At 48.0% G+C, this 15,983-nt stretch overlaps 1 protein-coding gene across 1 annotated transcript in view; it reads right to left on the reverse strand.

Annotated features, from left to right (window-relative positions):
• The window catches only part of FAM186A (family with sequence similarity 186 member A), a 77,695-nt gene that overhangs the window by 23,490 nt on the left and 38,222 nt on the right, over positions 1-15,983 (reverse strand). The window contains exons 2-7 of the mRNA XM_050748707.1: positions 15,381-15,600; positions 13,009-13,179; positions 4,879-8,285; positions 4,195-4,662; positions 2,287-3,330; positions 311-2,214 (exon numbers count right to left, since the gene is read on the reverse strand). Coding sequence (XP_050604664.1) covers positions 311-2,214; positions 2,287-3,330; positions 4,195-4,662; positions 4,879-8,285; positions 13,009-13,179; positions 15,381-15,600 — 7,214 coding nt within the window. The remainder of the gene's footprint in view (positions 1-310; positions 2,215-2,286; positions 3,331-4,194; positions 4,663-4,878; positions 8,286-13,008; positions 13,180-15,380; positions 15,601-15,983) is intronic.

The following is a 15,983-nucleotide window of genomic DNA, read 5'->3' on the forward strand; positions in this document are numbered from 1 at the left end:
TAAGTGGAAAGCATCTCTAAACTTTTGAAGTTGATATTTTGGAGACCAACCATGATCCACAAAATATACTTGGCTTCTCTGCTGGAGATATATATGGATGAAATGGATCATGTTATATGTCATTTCTTATTTTCCAAAAAACATATCTCCTTTTGCTATCTTAAACAGGCTTCCTTCTCATAGACCTTATATAAGACAGTCTTTTAGAACATATGGTCTGACAAATATGAATATACTTCTGGGACAATGACAGAAAATATTTGCAATCAGAACTAAACCAGAAAACTAGACATATAATAATTGTATCTACCTGGCATACTGGATCAGCCTATAGGCAATGTACTTGCGGAATAGGTATCCCAACTGAACCGTGTCCGTATGAAGTATCTCAATTATGAGAGTCCTAGCCGTTGTGTGCAGCTGTGAAGGGAGTCCACAAGTTTTTATAGCCTGATTTAATAGTATCAGGTTCTTCTTCTGAGCCTCCACATCAACAAAATACCTCTTTTCTTCAAGTTCTTGAGGAGAGGAAGGGGGCACCATTATTTTGGGTTTCTTGGTACCTGAAACTGAACTCAGTATCCAGGGCTTGTCTATAGGAGGGAATCGGGATTTCTGGTACCATTCCAAAGGTGAAATCTGTGATGTTTTGAGTAGAGTAGTGAGAGAAGATAGTGATGTAGGCTTCATGAGAGTGGGAAGGGCCCCTTCACCAGTGTAAGGGGTTTGGGATACTGGGGTCCTGTATTTGGTGAGATGGGACTGAAATGTTCTAAATGATTCCATAGCAAAAGGATCTCGAAGTATCTGGGTTTCTTCAGAAGTGTCAGAGACCTCCGGCATTTGGAACTTCTTAGTGGTGAAAGGTACTTGAGCTACCTTGAAAGCTGGAGCACGAGGATGGATCAGTGCTGATTCAGATGTCAGAGAAGAAATAATTGCCGATCTTTTCTTAGCAACAGAAGGGGACCAACCTTTCTGGGGCTTTCCAGGGGCTGGGGACGGCCAGAGTGTGGGAGGATGTCTAGAGGTGGGAGGGATCCATAATGAAGAAGCTAGCCCAGGAAGGGTCCATGGTGCCAGATGCTGCCCAGAGGTAGGAGCCTGCAGATAGGGAGATTGTTCAACAGTGGCAGGAGGCTGGAATTCCTGGAGCTGCTCAGAGAAGGTTAAGGGTCCAGATTCCAGGAGGTCCCCAGGGATGGAAGAGGCTTCAGGAACTAAGCGCTGCCCAGGAGAAAGAGGAGCCCAGAGACTTGGAATCTGTCCAGAAGTGGGTGGGACTCCAGCTATAAGACGCTGCCTGGGGGCAAGAGGGGCGTTTGACATCTGAGGTGGCGGAGGAGTCAGAGAGGCCCTAGTTATGAAAAGCTCCCTAGAGCTAAAGGCCTCCAGTTCAAAGGGCTGCCCTGGAGTGGGAGGGGCCCCAAATTTTGGGAGCTGCCCAGGGGTGGGAGGGGCCTGTGGTGCCGGGAACTGCGCAGAAGTGGATTGACCTCCGTATACCAGGGTCTGTCCAGAGGAACGAAGAGTCTGTGGTGCCCCAAGCTTCCCAGGCTCAGAAAGAATCCCCATTTCTAGGGGCTTCCCAGGGGGAAAGGGGCCTTGGTTGAGGGGAACCCTTGATATCGGCAATATAGAGGACTTCTCAGGAGTAGGAACTGATGATGCCAGGGACAGCCTAAGGCTTGGAGACAATCTTGATATGATGGATTGCCCAGTGGGGAGAGAAGCCTTCGGTTTCTGAAATGGTTTATGGGACCACTGGACTTCCTTAAGGGTGAGGGGCGATCCCAAGGTATGGGCTTTATCTAAGGTGAGAGGAACCCCTAACTTCGGTAACTGTTCTTGAGCCTGTTCTAAGTTGATAGGGGACTCCAAAACCTGGGTTTGCTCAGGGGTAAGAGTGACAGCTGACACCCAGGCATTTACTGGGGTGATGGGGACTCCCAGTGCCTGGGCCTGCTGAGGGGTGAGAGTGATCCCCTGAGCCTGCACCTGCTGAGGGGTGAGAGGGATCCCCAGGGCCTGGGCCTGCTGAGGGGTGAGAGTGATCCCCTGAGCCTGCACCTGCTGAGGGGTGAGAGGGATCCCCAGGGCCTGGGCCTGCTGAGGGGTGAGAGTGATCCCCTGAGCCTGCACCTGCTGAGGAGTGAGAGGGATCCCCAGGGCCTGGGCCTGCTGAGGGGTGAGAGTGATCCCCTGAGCCTGCATCTGCTGAAGGGTGAGAGGGATCCCCAGGGCCTGGGCCTGCTGAGGGGTGAGAGTGATCCCTTGAGCCTGCACCTGCTGAGGAGTGAGAGGGATCCCCAGGGCCTGGGCCTGCTGAGGGGTGACAGTGATTCCCTGAGCCTGGGCCTGCTGACGGGTGAGAGGGATCCCCAATTCCTGAGCCTGCTGAGGAGTGAGAGGGATCCCCAATTCCTGAGCCTGCTGAGGGGTGAGAGGGATCCCCTGAGCCTGCATCTGCTGAGGAGTGAGAGGGATCCCCAATTCCTGGGCCTGCTGAGGGGTGAGAGGGATCCCCAATTCCTGAGCCTGCTGAGGGGTGAGAGTGATCCCCAGGGCCTGGGCCTGCTGAGGGGTGAGAGGGATCCCCAATTCCTGGGCCTGCTGAGGGGTGAGAGGGATCCCCAGGGCCTGGGCCTGCTGAGGGGTGAGAGGGATCCCCAGGGCCTGAGCCTGTTGAGGGGTTAGAGTGATCCCCAGGGCCTGGGCCTGCTGAGGGGTGAGAGGGATCCCCAATTCCTGGGCCTGCTGACGGGTGAGAGGGATCCCCAATTCCTGAGCCTGCTGAGGGGTGAGAGGGATCCCCAGGGCCTGGGCCTGCTGAGGGGTGAGAGGGATCCCCAATTCCTGGGCCTGCTGAGGGGTGAGAGGGATCCCCAGGGCCTGGGCCTGCTGAGGGGTGAGAGGGATCCCCAATTCCTGAGCCTGCTGAGGGGTGAGAGGGATCCCCAATTCCTGGGCCTGCTGAGGGGTGAGAGGGATCCCCAATTCCTGGGCCTGCTGAGGGGTAAGAGGCATCCCCAGGGCCTGGGCCTGCTGAGGGGTGAGAGGGATCCCCAATTCCTGGGCCTGCTGAAGGGTAAGAGGGATCCCCAGGGCCTGAGCCTGCTGAGGGGTGAGAGGGATCCCCAGGGCCTGGGCCTGCTGAGGGGTGAGAGGGATCCCCAATTCCTGAGCCTGCTGAGGGGTGAGAGGGATCCCCAATTCCTGAGCCTGCTGAAGGGTGAGAGGGATCCCCAATTCCTGAGCCTGCTGAGGGGTGAGAGGGATCCCCAGGGCCTGGGCCTGCTGAGGGGCGAGAGGGATCCCCAATTCCTGAGCCTGCTGAGGGGCGAGAGGGATCCCCAATTCCTGAGCCTGCTGAGGGGCGAGAGGGATCCCCAGTTCCTGAGCCTGCTGAGGGGCGAGAGGGATCCCCAGTTCCTGAGCCTGCTGAGGGGCGAGAGGGATCCCCAGTTCCTGAGCCTGCTGAGGGGCGAGAGGGATCCCCAGTTCCTGAGCCTGCTGAGGGGCGAGAGGGATCCCCAGGGCCTGGGCCTGCTGAGGGGCGAGAGGGATCCCCAATTCCTGAGCCTGCTGAGGGGCGAGAGGGATCCCCAATTCCTGAGCCTGCTGAGGGGCGAGAGGGATCCCCAATTCCTGAGCCTGCTGAGGGGCGAGAGGGATCCCCAATTCCTGAGCCTGCTGAGGGGCGAGAGGGATCCCCAATTCCTGAGCCTGCTGAGGGGCGAGAGGGATCCCCAATTCCTGAGCCTGCTGAGGGGCGAGAGGGATCCCCAATTCCTGAGCCTGCTGAGGGGCGAGAGGGATCCCCAATTCCTGAGCCTGCTGAGGGGCGAGAGGGATCCCCAATTCCTGGGCCTGCTGAGGGGCGAGAGGGATCCCCAATTCCTGGGCCTGCTGAGGGGCGAGAGGGATCCCCAATTCCTGGGCCTGCTGAGGGGCGAGAGGGATCCCCAATTCCTGGGCCTGCTGAGGGGCGAGAGGGATGCCCAATTCCTGGGCCTGCTGAGGGGCGAGAGGGATCCCCAATTCCTGGGCCTGCTGAGGGGCGAGAGGGATCCCCAATTCCTGGGCCTGCTGAGGGGCGAGAGGGATCCCCAATTCCTGGGCCTGCTGAGGGGCGAGAGGGATCCCCAATTCCTGGGCCTGCTGAGGGGCGAGAGGGATCCCCAATTCCTGGGCCTGCTGAGGGGTGAGAGGGATCCCCAATTCCTGGGCCTGCTGAGGGGTGAGAGGGATCCCCAGGGCCTGGGCCTGCTGAGGGGTGAGAGGGATCCCCAATTCCTGAGCCTGCTGAGGGGTGAGAGGGATCCCCAATTCCTGAGCCTGCTGAGGGGTGAGAGGGATCCCCAATTCCTGGGCCTGCTGAGGGGTGAGAGGGATCCCCAATTCCTGGGCCTGCTGAGGGGTTAGAGTGATCCCCAGGGCCTGGGCCTGCTGAGGGGTGAGAGGGATCCCCAATTCCTGGGCCTGCTGAGGGGTGAGAGGGATCCCCAATTCCTGAGCCTGCTGAGGGGTGAGAGGGATCCCCAATTCCTGGGCCTGCTGAGGGGTGAGAGGGATCCCCAATTCCTGGGCCTGCTGAGGGGTTAGAGTGATCCCCAGGGCCTGGGCCTGCTGAGGGGTGAGAGGGATCCCCAATTCCTGAGCCTGCTGAGGGGTGAGAGGGATCCCCAATTCCTGGGCCTGCTGAGGGGTGAGAGGGATCCCCAGGGCCTGGGCCTGCTGAGGGGTGAGAGGGATCCCCAATTCCTGAGCCTGCTGAGGGGTGAGCAGGATCCCCAGGGCCTGAGCCTGCTGAGGGGTGAGAGTGATCCCCAATTCCTGGGCCTGCTGAGGGGTGAAAGGGATCCCCAATTCCTGGGCCTGCTGATGGGTTAGAGTGATCCCCAGGGCCTGGGCCTGCTGAGGGGTGAGAGGGATCCCCAATTCCTGGGCCTGCTGAGGGGTGAGAGGGATCCCCAGGGCCTGAGCCTGCTGAGGGGTGAGAGGGATCCCCAGTTCCTGAGCCTGCTGAGGGGTGAGAGGGATCCCCAATTCCTGGGCCTGCTGAGGGGTGAGAGGGATCCCCAATTCCTGGGCCTGCTGAGGGGTGAGAGGGATCCCCAATTCCTGGGCCTGCTGAGGGGTGAGAGGGATCCCCAGGGCCTGAGCCTGCTGAGGGGTGAGAGGGATCCCCTGAGCCTGGGCCTGCTGAGGGGTGAGAGGGATCCCCAGGGCCTGGGCCTGCTGAGGGGTGAGAGGGATCCCCAGGGCCTGGGCCTGCTGAGGGGTGAGAGGGATCCCCAGGGCCTGGGCCTGCTGAGGGGTGAGAGGGATCCCCAATTCCTGAGCCTGCTGAGGGGTGAGAGGGATCCCCAGGGCCTGGGCCTGCTGAGGGGTGAGAGGGATCCCCAATTCCTGGGCCTGCTGAGGGGTGAGAGTGATCTCGAGAGCCTGGGCCTGCTGAGGGGTGAGACGGATCCCTAGTTCCTGAGCCTGCTGAGGGGTGAGAGGGATCTCCAGGGCCTGGGCCTGCTGAAGGGTGAGAGGGATCCCTAGTTCCTGGGCCTGCTGAATGGTGAGCATGATCCCCTGAGCCTGGGCCTGCTGAGGGGTGAGCGTGATCCCCACTTCCTGGGCCTGCTGTGGTGTGAGATGAATGCATCTAGTGAGAGGCTGTCCAGAAATAGGAAGAGCTCCAGGCGAGGAGGGCTGTGGGGAGTGGGGAGGTGTGATTGATACGGGCTCCTTTTCATCAGGAAGATTCTCTAATGTCTTCAGATTGCTATGAGACTCTTTTCCTTCATATAACCACGGTACATCTTTCAATACACTCTTCCACCTGGGAGATAATGTCATTGGAGTTTGGGTGACCAGTTTTTCTAGCTCTTTAGGTTGTGTTTCCTTCATCTGCATCTGCTCCTTTGTTTTGGTCTGCCTTCTGAGATCCTCCAGCCCCCTCTCAGGCTTCTGCTTTTCCTTCCCTTTCTCCCTTCTCATGTTTGGCCCCAGATGTTTCACTTCCTTCTCAATCTGCCTCATCTGTCCATTCTCCTTTTCCAAGAGCAACCCTTGTGCTTTCATTTTTCGGGTGCCTTCTTCCAGTCGCTGCAGACTTGACTTTGAAAGCTCTTCTTCCTCCTGTCCTCTTTGCTTTTGCTTCTCCTCTCGCTCAGCCTGCTTTGGAGTTGTCTGTTTTTGCTCTTTCTTCCACATCTCTTCTTTCTGCCACTGTTTCTGTTTCTGTTGTTCTTGCTTTCCCTCCTTCATCTGGAGCTGCACCTTTTTCTCTTCCCAGTTCTCACTTATCTTCTCGTAGCGCTCCTTCAAGAGATTTCTTTCTTCCAGGAACTGCTGTTTGAGACTCATGCCAGACATTTGTTCTTGACCCTCTTGCGAATATTGCTCCCGCCTTTGTTTTTCCGTCTCCTTGTGGTCTTTCTGTACTGCTGAGACTGTTGGAATATCTCTTTCACTTTCTATTTCAGCCAAGATCATTTGCATTAAATTGTTAATTACTGGATCTGTGCTCTCATGTGAGAGGAAGGTGCTGCTTTCAGACTTTGCACTAATTGGTGACTTCTGAAAATGCAATCCTGGCATAAATGAGACTACCTTTTTTTGTTTTATAGGTTTCTCTCCAACTCGTTCTTCCTTTTTTATCTCTTTGTATTTTCTCAAGATTTTAGTCACAGTTTCAGCCACTTTTTGGAAATATTCCTCCATTTTTGCCTTTATGATTCCTAATTTTTCAGCTTCTGTTCTTTTTAATAACGCCTCTTCTTTCGGAACAGTCTTTTTGTCAAAAGGCTTTCCTGTGTTATCAATTTTCTGTTTTAGGAAAGCCATTATGGCTTTCTGAAATTCTTCGAGGTTACTCTGTTCACTTTCGCCATCTGGACTTTCTAGAACTCTAGTAGATTCTGAAGTCTCTTTAGCCACTCTTGAGAGTGATTTGACAAGTCGGTGAGACTTGACTTGTTTGGTCAACACTTCCTTCTCTTCAGTTGTTTCTTCTTTGCTTGTGGTAGTTCCTGAAGAGATACGGTGTTTCTTTCCTTTTATTTTTCCTTTCTGTGGCTCAGCGGTATCATCAAATTGGATCATATTGAGTGGCTCCACTAGGCTGCTAATTTCACCTTCGCCCTCTTTGTCCAACGACTCAATGGTGGGTTCCACTTTAAACTCTGCTGCAGTTGGGCGTTTGTCAAATGGAGATTCACGTTTGACCATCCTAAATTGCTCCAACATCATACTTGTTCCACTTTTGCCGCCTTGGCTCTTTGTTTCAGTTAAAAAGAGATGTTTTCTTTTTGCTTCAGTGGGTGACTTTGATTTGTCTTCAGGAAAGGATTTCATTTCTTTTCTTTTCTTTTTCAGTGCTTGTAACTCATAGTATTGACTAAGTTTGGCCTCTGAGACTCTCTGTCCACCTTTATTATCACTCAGATTTGGTCCAGAGGTCTCAGATACATGTGTGCCTTTTGTGTGCTTTCTTTTCCATGACTGATACTCGTCAATCTCATCTTCCTGATAGACATCACCTTCCTTCAGTGATACGTTATCTTTAGTGCTGTCTTCAGAAATATCTTCAGAAGCAACAGGTTGCTGTTGCAGTTCAGTTAAATCTGGAGTTCTTTCAGCTTGGGCTATATATGAAATACTGGACTCCCATTTTATCCCAGAGTCCTTGGTCTCTTTTCTTTGGACTTCATCTACAATATTTTCAAGGTCCTTGTCTAAAATATTGTCCATATTGTCCTCAATATCACCAACTTTGATAATGGCCCTGGATGACTGTGGAGAAGGTCCAGGTAACACTTTCAAGGTTGATGATGTGGACAATATTGCATATGCTTGTTCTGTAACAATTTTGGATCGAATAAGTTGTTCACATTTTTCTTCTGCATCATGAAGTTTCTGCTGAAGCATTTCATTTTCGTTACTGAGATCTTGTATTACCTTCAGAGAGAGCTCCTTTTCTGCCTCACTTGTCTCTTGTACACACACAGTGGAACTTTGGAAGTTAACACCTTTTAATTCATCATTTAGCATACTCAAAGCTTTAGAAAGGTTTACTATTGTTGATGATATATATTTAATAGCACTGTTTTCCAATGTACTGAACATTGTGGTGCCTTTGAGTTCCTGTAGCATACCTTGGATTTCTGAAACCTTTGTATTTGTTGCAAATTGATCACTAATCATCTGATCTGGTCTTAAAGCATGGGCTGTTGAAGGTCGTTTTATAACTCTTTCTTTCCAAGATTTCCATAGAGTACCTCTAGATACTGAAGAAAAAAACATAAAACAGTGAGATTGCATTTTTTTCTTTTGCATTGTGTTCTATCTATGTTTAAACCTAAGGAATTTAGCCTAGATTAACTATAACTAATTAAATATAAGATAAAGATTAATCTGAAAACTTTAGCTCTAAAATAAACAGTATTATTTTTAAAGGAATGACTCTTTTCACACAATCACCTAGAACTTTTTCTTTCTTTTTTGTTGAGAGGGGATCTCCTTATTTCTCAGGCTGGAGTGCAGTGGCATGATTACTGCAGCCTCAACTTCCTGGGCTCAAACAATCCTCTCACCTCAGCCTCCCTGCCTGAGTTGCCGGTGTTACAGGTGCAAGCCACAGCGCCTGGCAATCACCTAGAACTTCTACCTCCAGAGTTTAGGACATGAATTCAGCTGTGACCTCAACTTAATTTTAGTTACAAGTTTGGGGTTAGATATAATGTATCTAAGACAAGGCCAGGGCTTGGTGGTTCACACCGGTAATCCCAGCACTTTGGGAGGCCGGGGCAGGCAGATCACCTGAGGTCAGGAGTTCAAGACGAGCCTGGCCAACATGGCGAAACCCTGTCTCTACTGAAAATACAAATATTAGCCGGGGTGGTGGTGCGTGCCTGCAATCCCAGCCACTCAAGAGGCTGAGGCAGGAGAATCGCTTGAACCCAGGAGGCAGAGGTTGCAGTGAGCCAAGATTGCGCCACTGCACTCAAGCCTGGGTGAGAGAGTGAGACTCCATCTCAAAATACATACATACATACATACGTACATAAAATAAAAGATGTAATTCAAGACAAAACTTTTCTCTGGCTTTGGTTATTCTAGCGCTTTCCATTTTCTTTCTCAGATTCGTGTCTCTTTTCTCTTTTTTCTGAACCAAAGCTAGCCTTGGTTCTTTCAAAAGTGTCATAAATCAACAGATAAAAAAGACACACGTTTGGCCAGGCACAATGGCTCATGCCTGTAATCCAAGCACTTTGGGAGGCCAAGGCAGGTGGATCACTTGAGGCCAGGAGTTCATGACCAGCCTGGCCAACATGGTGAAAGCCTATCTCTACTAAAAATACAAAAATTAGCCAGGCATGGTGGCAGGTGCCTGTAGTCCCAGCTACTTGGGAGGCTGAGGCAGGAGAATTGCTTGAACCTGAGAAGCAGAGGTTGTGGTGAGCCGAGATCACACCACTGCACTTCAGCCTGGGCAACAGTGAGACACACATTTGAAAAGATTTGAAATCTTTTTTTTCCCAAAAAGCAAAGACAAAACTGGGCAAAACTGCCAAAACAACAATTTTAAGACTTTGAAATTGACCAAAGGTATACAACACATTGAGAAGCATTTATTCACAAAAAACTACTGAACCTCAGTAACAAACGGTGAAAGTTTGCAAACTTGGAGTTGCGTCCATCCTCAACCGCCAGATCCATGGACTGGAACTTCTACCAGAGTGAGGCAGGCTGTGAGGACTGACAACTCTACTGCCTACGGGGATGATTTGACTTGAGCAAAGCCTGGAAAAACCCATGCCTAGTGGCATCGTCGGCTGAGGCAGGAGAATCGCTTGAACCAAAGAGGCAGACGTTGCAGTGAGCCGAGATCACGCCACTGCATCCAGCCTGGGTGACAGAGTGAGACTGTCTCAAAAGTAAATAAATAAATAAATAAATAAAAATAAATCATACAAAGTATGTTTCCCAATTGCAATGGAATCTACGTATATGTAAGGATTATATATAATGTCATACTAGTTCTCTTATTGAACCCTGAGTGATACGAGTTCTTAGTACAATACTAAAATCATGATTCATAAAAAAAAAAATTGATACACTTATTGTATTTCATCAAAATTAAACATTTTTAGGCTTCAAAAACACCATAAGAAAATGAAAAGACAAGTCATAGGCAGGGAGAAAATACTTGCAAATCACTTGTCTGATAAAGGACTTATATCCAGCCAGGCGTGGTGACTCATGCCTATAATCCCAGAACTTTGGGAGGCTGAGGCAGGAGGATCATTTGAGCTCAGGAGTTTGAGACTAGCCTGGACAATACGATGAGACTCTGTCTCTACAAGAAGTTTTTAAAAATTAGCTGGGTGTGGTAGCACACACCTGTAGTCCCAGCTACTCAGGAGACTGAGGCAGGAGGATCCCTTGAGCCCAGGAACTCCAGGCGGCAGTGTACTATTATTATACCAATGCACCCCAGCTTGGGCAACAGGGCAAGACCCTGTCAAAAGGAAAAAAAAACAAACCCTATATCCAGAAGCTGCAAAGAAATGTTAAAACTCCACCAGGCACGGTGGCTCATGCCTGTAATCCCAGCACTTTGGGAGGCCGAGGAGGGTGGATCACAAGGTCAGGAGTTCAAGACCAGCCTGGCCAAGATGGTGAAACTCCATCTCTTCTAAAAATACAAAAATCAGCCAGGTGTGGTGGCATGCGCCTGTAATCCCAGCTCTCGGGAGGCTGAGGCAGGAGAATCACTTGAAGCCGGGAGGTGGAGGTTGTAGTGAGCTGAGATCATGCCACTGCACTCTAGCCTGGGTGACAGAGTGAGACTCCATATCAAAAAAAAAAAAAAAAAAAAAGAAATGTTAAAACTCAATTTTAAAAATGGGCAAGTATTTGAATAGATATTTCACCAAAAAATATATGGAAATGTCTTAATAAGTATGTGAAACACGCTCAGCATCATTTGCCATTAGGAAAATGCAAACTAAAACCACAGTGAGATACCACTTCACATGTACTAGGATGGCCATAATAAAAAAACAGACAGACAGAGGCCAGGTACCTGTAATCTCAGCACTTTGGGAGGCAGAGGTGGGTGGATCGCCTGAGGTCAGGAGTTTGAGACCAGCCTGACCAACATGGAGAAACCCCATCTCCACTAAACATACAAAATTAGCAGGGCACGGTGGCACATGCTTGTAATCCCAGCTACTCAGGAGGCTGAGGCAGGAGAATCGCTTGAACCCAGGAGGCGGAGGTTGCAGTGAGCTGAGATTGCGCCATTGCACTCCAGCCTGGGCAACAAGAGTGAAACTCCGTCAAAAAAAAAAAAAAAAAAAGACAGACAATAACAAGTGTTGTTGAGGAAATGGAGAAATTGGAACCTGCATACATTGCTGATAAGAGTGTAAAATGGTACAGTCACTTTGGTAAATAGTTATGAGTTTCTTTAAAAGTTAAACATAAACTTACCATATGTCCTAGCAATTCAATTCCTAGCTATCTACCCAAAATAAGTAGGTAAATAATGGCATTATTCATAAAAGCCCCAAAGTGGAAACAATTCAAATGTACATCAACTAGTGAATGGGTAAACAAAATGTGGTATATCCAAACATGTGTAAACTAACAATGAAAAGAAATTACCAAAATGTCCTATAACATGACTGAATTTAGAAAACATTATACTAGTTGAAAGAAAATAAACAGAAAATACTACATATAATATGATTCTGTTTGTGTGAAATATCCAGATAAAACAAATGTAGTATAAAAGAAAATACATTAGTGACTGTCTGGTGCTGCCGATGGGTATAAGGATTGACTATAAATTAGTATGAGGGATTTTTTGGGATAATGGAAATGTTCTAAAATTAGATTGTTGGCCGGGTGCGGTGACTCACACCTGTAATCCCAGCACTTTGGGAGGCCAAGGCTGGTGGATTATTTGAGGTCAGGAGTTTGAAATCAGTCTGGCCAACATGGTAAAACCCCTGTCTCTACTAAAAATACAAAAAAACTAGCCAGGCATGGTGGCAGGTGCCTGTAATCCCAGCTACTCCAGGGGCTGAGGTACAAGAATCGCTTGAACCCAAGAGGTGGAGGTTGCAGTGAGCCAAGATCTCACCACTGCACTCCAGCCTAGGTGACAGGGTGAGACCCTGTCTCAAAAAAAAAAAAAAAAAAAAATTAAAATTAATAAATTTAAAATAAAAATAAAATTAGATTGTGGTGATAACTGCATAACTCTGTAAATACATGGAAAATCATTTAATTGTATACTTAACATGTATGCAAATTATGCCTTAATAAAGCTGGGGTTTTTTTGGCCAGGTGCAGTGGCTCATGCCTGTAATCCCAGCATTTTGGAAGGCTGAGTCAGGTGGATAACTTGAGGTCAGGAGTCTGACACTAGCCTGGCCAACATGGTGAAACCCTGTCTCTATTAGAATTCAAAAATTAGGCCGGGCGCGGTGGCTCAAGCCTGTAATCCCAGCACTTTGGGAGGCCGAGACAGGCGGATCACGAGCTCAGGAGATCGAGACCATCCTGGCTAACACAGTGAAACCCCGTCTCTACTAAAAAATACAAAAAACTAGCCGGGCGAGGTGGCGGGCGCCTGTAGTCCCAGCTACTCAGGAGGCTGAGGCAGAAGAATGGTCTAAACCCGGGAGGCGGAGCTTGCAGTGAGCTGAGATCCGGCCACTGCACCCCAGCCTGGGCGACAGAGCAAGACTGTCTCAAAAAAAAAAAAAAGAATTCAAAAATTAGCCAGGCGTGGTAGTACATGTCTGTAGTTCCAGCTACTCTGGAGGTGGAGGCAGGAGAATCGCTTGAAACCTGGAGGCAGAGGTTGCATTGAGCTGAGATCAGGCCACTGCACTCCAGCCTGAGTGATAGAGCGAGACTGTCTGAAAAAAAAAAAAAACAACAAAAAAAAACAACTCCATCTACTCCAACTCCAAAATCATAAAGCATGCTTACATATTTTTTTCTTTTGTTTCTTCTTTTCATCAAGGAAAGCTGTACTAAATCTGCTTAGTATCTTGACATTTTTCTCAATAGCTTTTAACGTATCTGGTAACATCTCCATTCGTGCTATCCAGTGGTAGTGTTCATCAACATCCATTAGAGTCATCTCAGACAAAACGGCATCTTGAAGAGAGTAAAAAAAAAATTGTTTTTATGCAGAAAAATAAAAATCTATAGCTACATAGGCTTATAATATTGGGTAACTACTCAATATAGTAAATTGGGGAATATAGGTATCTCACACTTACTGCCATTCTGAGGCTTTTCTCTATGAAGAAATTAAAAAGGAAGAAACTTGGAATAGAAGGCTAAACAGTAAGTCTTAGACATAAATACATTAATCAGGTTAAAAAATGTCTGGTTTGGTACCTAAAATTATGTGTGTGTGTATGTGTGTGTTTTGTTTTGAGACAGAATCTTGCTCTGTCCAGGCTGGAGTGCAGTGGCGCTATCTCAACTTACTGCAACCTCCGCCTCCCGGGTTCAAGCAATTCTCCTGTCTCAGCCTCCCGAGTAGCTGGGATTACATGCATGTGCCACCATGCCCAGCTAATTTTTGTATTTTTAGTAAAGACGGGGTTTCACCATGTTGGCCAGGCTGGTCTTGAACTCCTGACCTCAGGTGATCCACCCACCTCAGCCTCCCAAAGTGCTGGGATTATAGGCATGAGCCCCCACACCCGGCCTATGTGTATGTGTTTTAATATTGGAGATCTAAGCCCTAATTAACTCATTTGGCAAGTTATCCAGTTTTTTTTTTTTTTTTTTTTTTTTTTTTTTTTTTTTTTAAGACTGAGTCTCACTCTCACCCAGGTTGGAGTGCAGTGGCGCAATCTCAGCTCAGTGCAACCTCTACCTCCCAGGTTCAAGCGATTCTCCTGCCTCAATCTCCCTAGTAGCTGGGACCAGAGGCATGAGCCACCACGCCCAGCTAATTTTTGAATTTTTAGTAGAGATGGGGTTTCACCATATTGGCCAGGCTGATCTCAAACTCCTGACCTGGGGTGATCTGCCAGCCTCGGCCTCCCAAAGTGCTGGGATTACCAGCATGAGCCACCGCACCCGGCCATTATCCAGTATTTATAACCCTCGTTGCATGAAATTTCTAGCAACAAAATAAAATTAATTCCCTTGTTTGGTATTCTTAGTTTATTCATTTTTTTTTTTTTTTTTTTTTTTGGAAATGGAGTCTCACTCTGTCACCCAGGCTGGAGTACAGTGGCGCGACCTCGGCTCACTGCAACCTCCACCTCCCAGGTTCAAACAATTCTCCTGCCTCAACCTCCATAGTAGCTGGGAATACAAGCACATGCCGCCACACCTGGCTAATTTTTTGTATTTTAGTAGAGACGAGGTTTCACCGTGTTACCCAGGCTGGTCTCGAACTCCTGAGCTCAGGCAATCCACCTGTCTCAGTCTCCCAAAGTGCTAGGATTACAGGCGTTAGCCACCACATCTGACCAGTTTATTCATTGTTTCATTCAACCAGTGTCTACTCTGACGTGTGCTATTCTAGATGCTGTAGATACAACATTAAGTAAAACAAGTTCCCTGACTTCATACTGCTTACCTTCTGGTGAAAGGAGACAGAGAAAAAGTTAATTATATAGATACTAATGCTATAGACAAAAATAAAGAAATGTAGGCTGGGCGCAGTGGTTCATGCCTGTAATCCCAGCACTTTGGGAGGCCAAGGCAGGTGGATCGTTTGAGGTAGGAGTTCAAGACCAGCCTGGCCAACATGGTGAAACCCTGTCTCTACTAAAAATACAAAAATTAGCTGGGTGTGGTGGTGCATGCCTCTGGTCCCAGCTACTAAGGAGGTTGAGGCAGAAGAATCGCTTGAGCCTGGGAGGCGGGAGTTGCAGTGAGCCGGAATCGCACCACTGCACTCCAGTCTGGGTGACAGAGTGAGACCCTGTCTTGGGGGAAAAAAAAAAAAAAGGTAAAGTGTAAGAAAAAGTGCCAGGTGGTAGGGATTTGGGATGGTCAGAGAACATCTCATTTTAAAGTGGAATTTAAGCAGGGAATGAGCCATGTGTCCATCTGGTGGAAGATGCTCCAGATAAGGGAATAGTATGCATAAAGACACTGCTGGCATGCTTTAAAAAAAAAAGGAGGCCAGCATAGCTGGTGCTTAGTGAACAAGTCTATATTTTTCCTATTTTATTCCTACTGGAATAGAGGATAACCATTCTCTGAATAACCTCCTTAGTCTTTTCTTCTTTAGTCTGATTAATCCTTCAAAATTTACTTATACATTCTCTTCTCTATCTTTTTCATTAACTTTATGGTTTTACTCCGAACCGCTTCTGTAAACTTACTCCATTCTTCCAACCAGATCAGAATGTTGGCAAGAGTCTTTTCTCTAATTTCAAGAGTCTTAGCATAAGTAGCCATTTTCTCAAGTAAATTGGTTCTCTGTTTTTTCTTTTGTTCTGTAAGGGAGACATTCCTTTCAGAGGACGAGGTAAAAACAAGAGTATAGCGAGTCATTATCCGATGCACATTGTTCATTATTTCACTCAGCTGCATATCAATGTCCTGTAAGAATAAGAAGGGGGTATGTATTAATGCTCAGTTTGAAAAGAAGCTTTGGTCACCTTTCTTCTCAGAATGTCAGTGACAGTTAATTTAAAGCTATCCAATTAAAGTCTTGCTAATTCTAGCTTTATTGTGAGTCTCAAATTTTCCCTCTTAAAAAAAATTCCTTTTTCTGCCCTCATCATCCTAGCAATGCTATAATATAATGGAAAGAACATTGGGTTTGAAGCCATATCTGGATCTTAACTCTAGGTCTTTCATTAAAATGACTTTTAATAAATCACAGCATTTCTGAGCTCCCTCTGCAACCTCTGTAAAATGATGGAGATACTAAATACACAGTTGATGTGAAGTATATAAAATTTGTGAAAATGCTTTATAAA

The sequence above is a fragment of the Macaca thibetana genome, chromosome 11 (genome assembly GCF_024542745.1).
Source record: "Macaca thibetana thibetana isolate TM-01 chromosome 11, ASM2454274v1, whole genome shotgun sequence".
Taxonomy (NCBI): Eukaryota; Metazoa; Chordata; class Mammalia; order Primates; family Cercopithecidae; genus Macaca; species Macaca thibetana.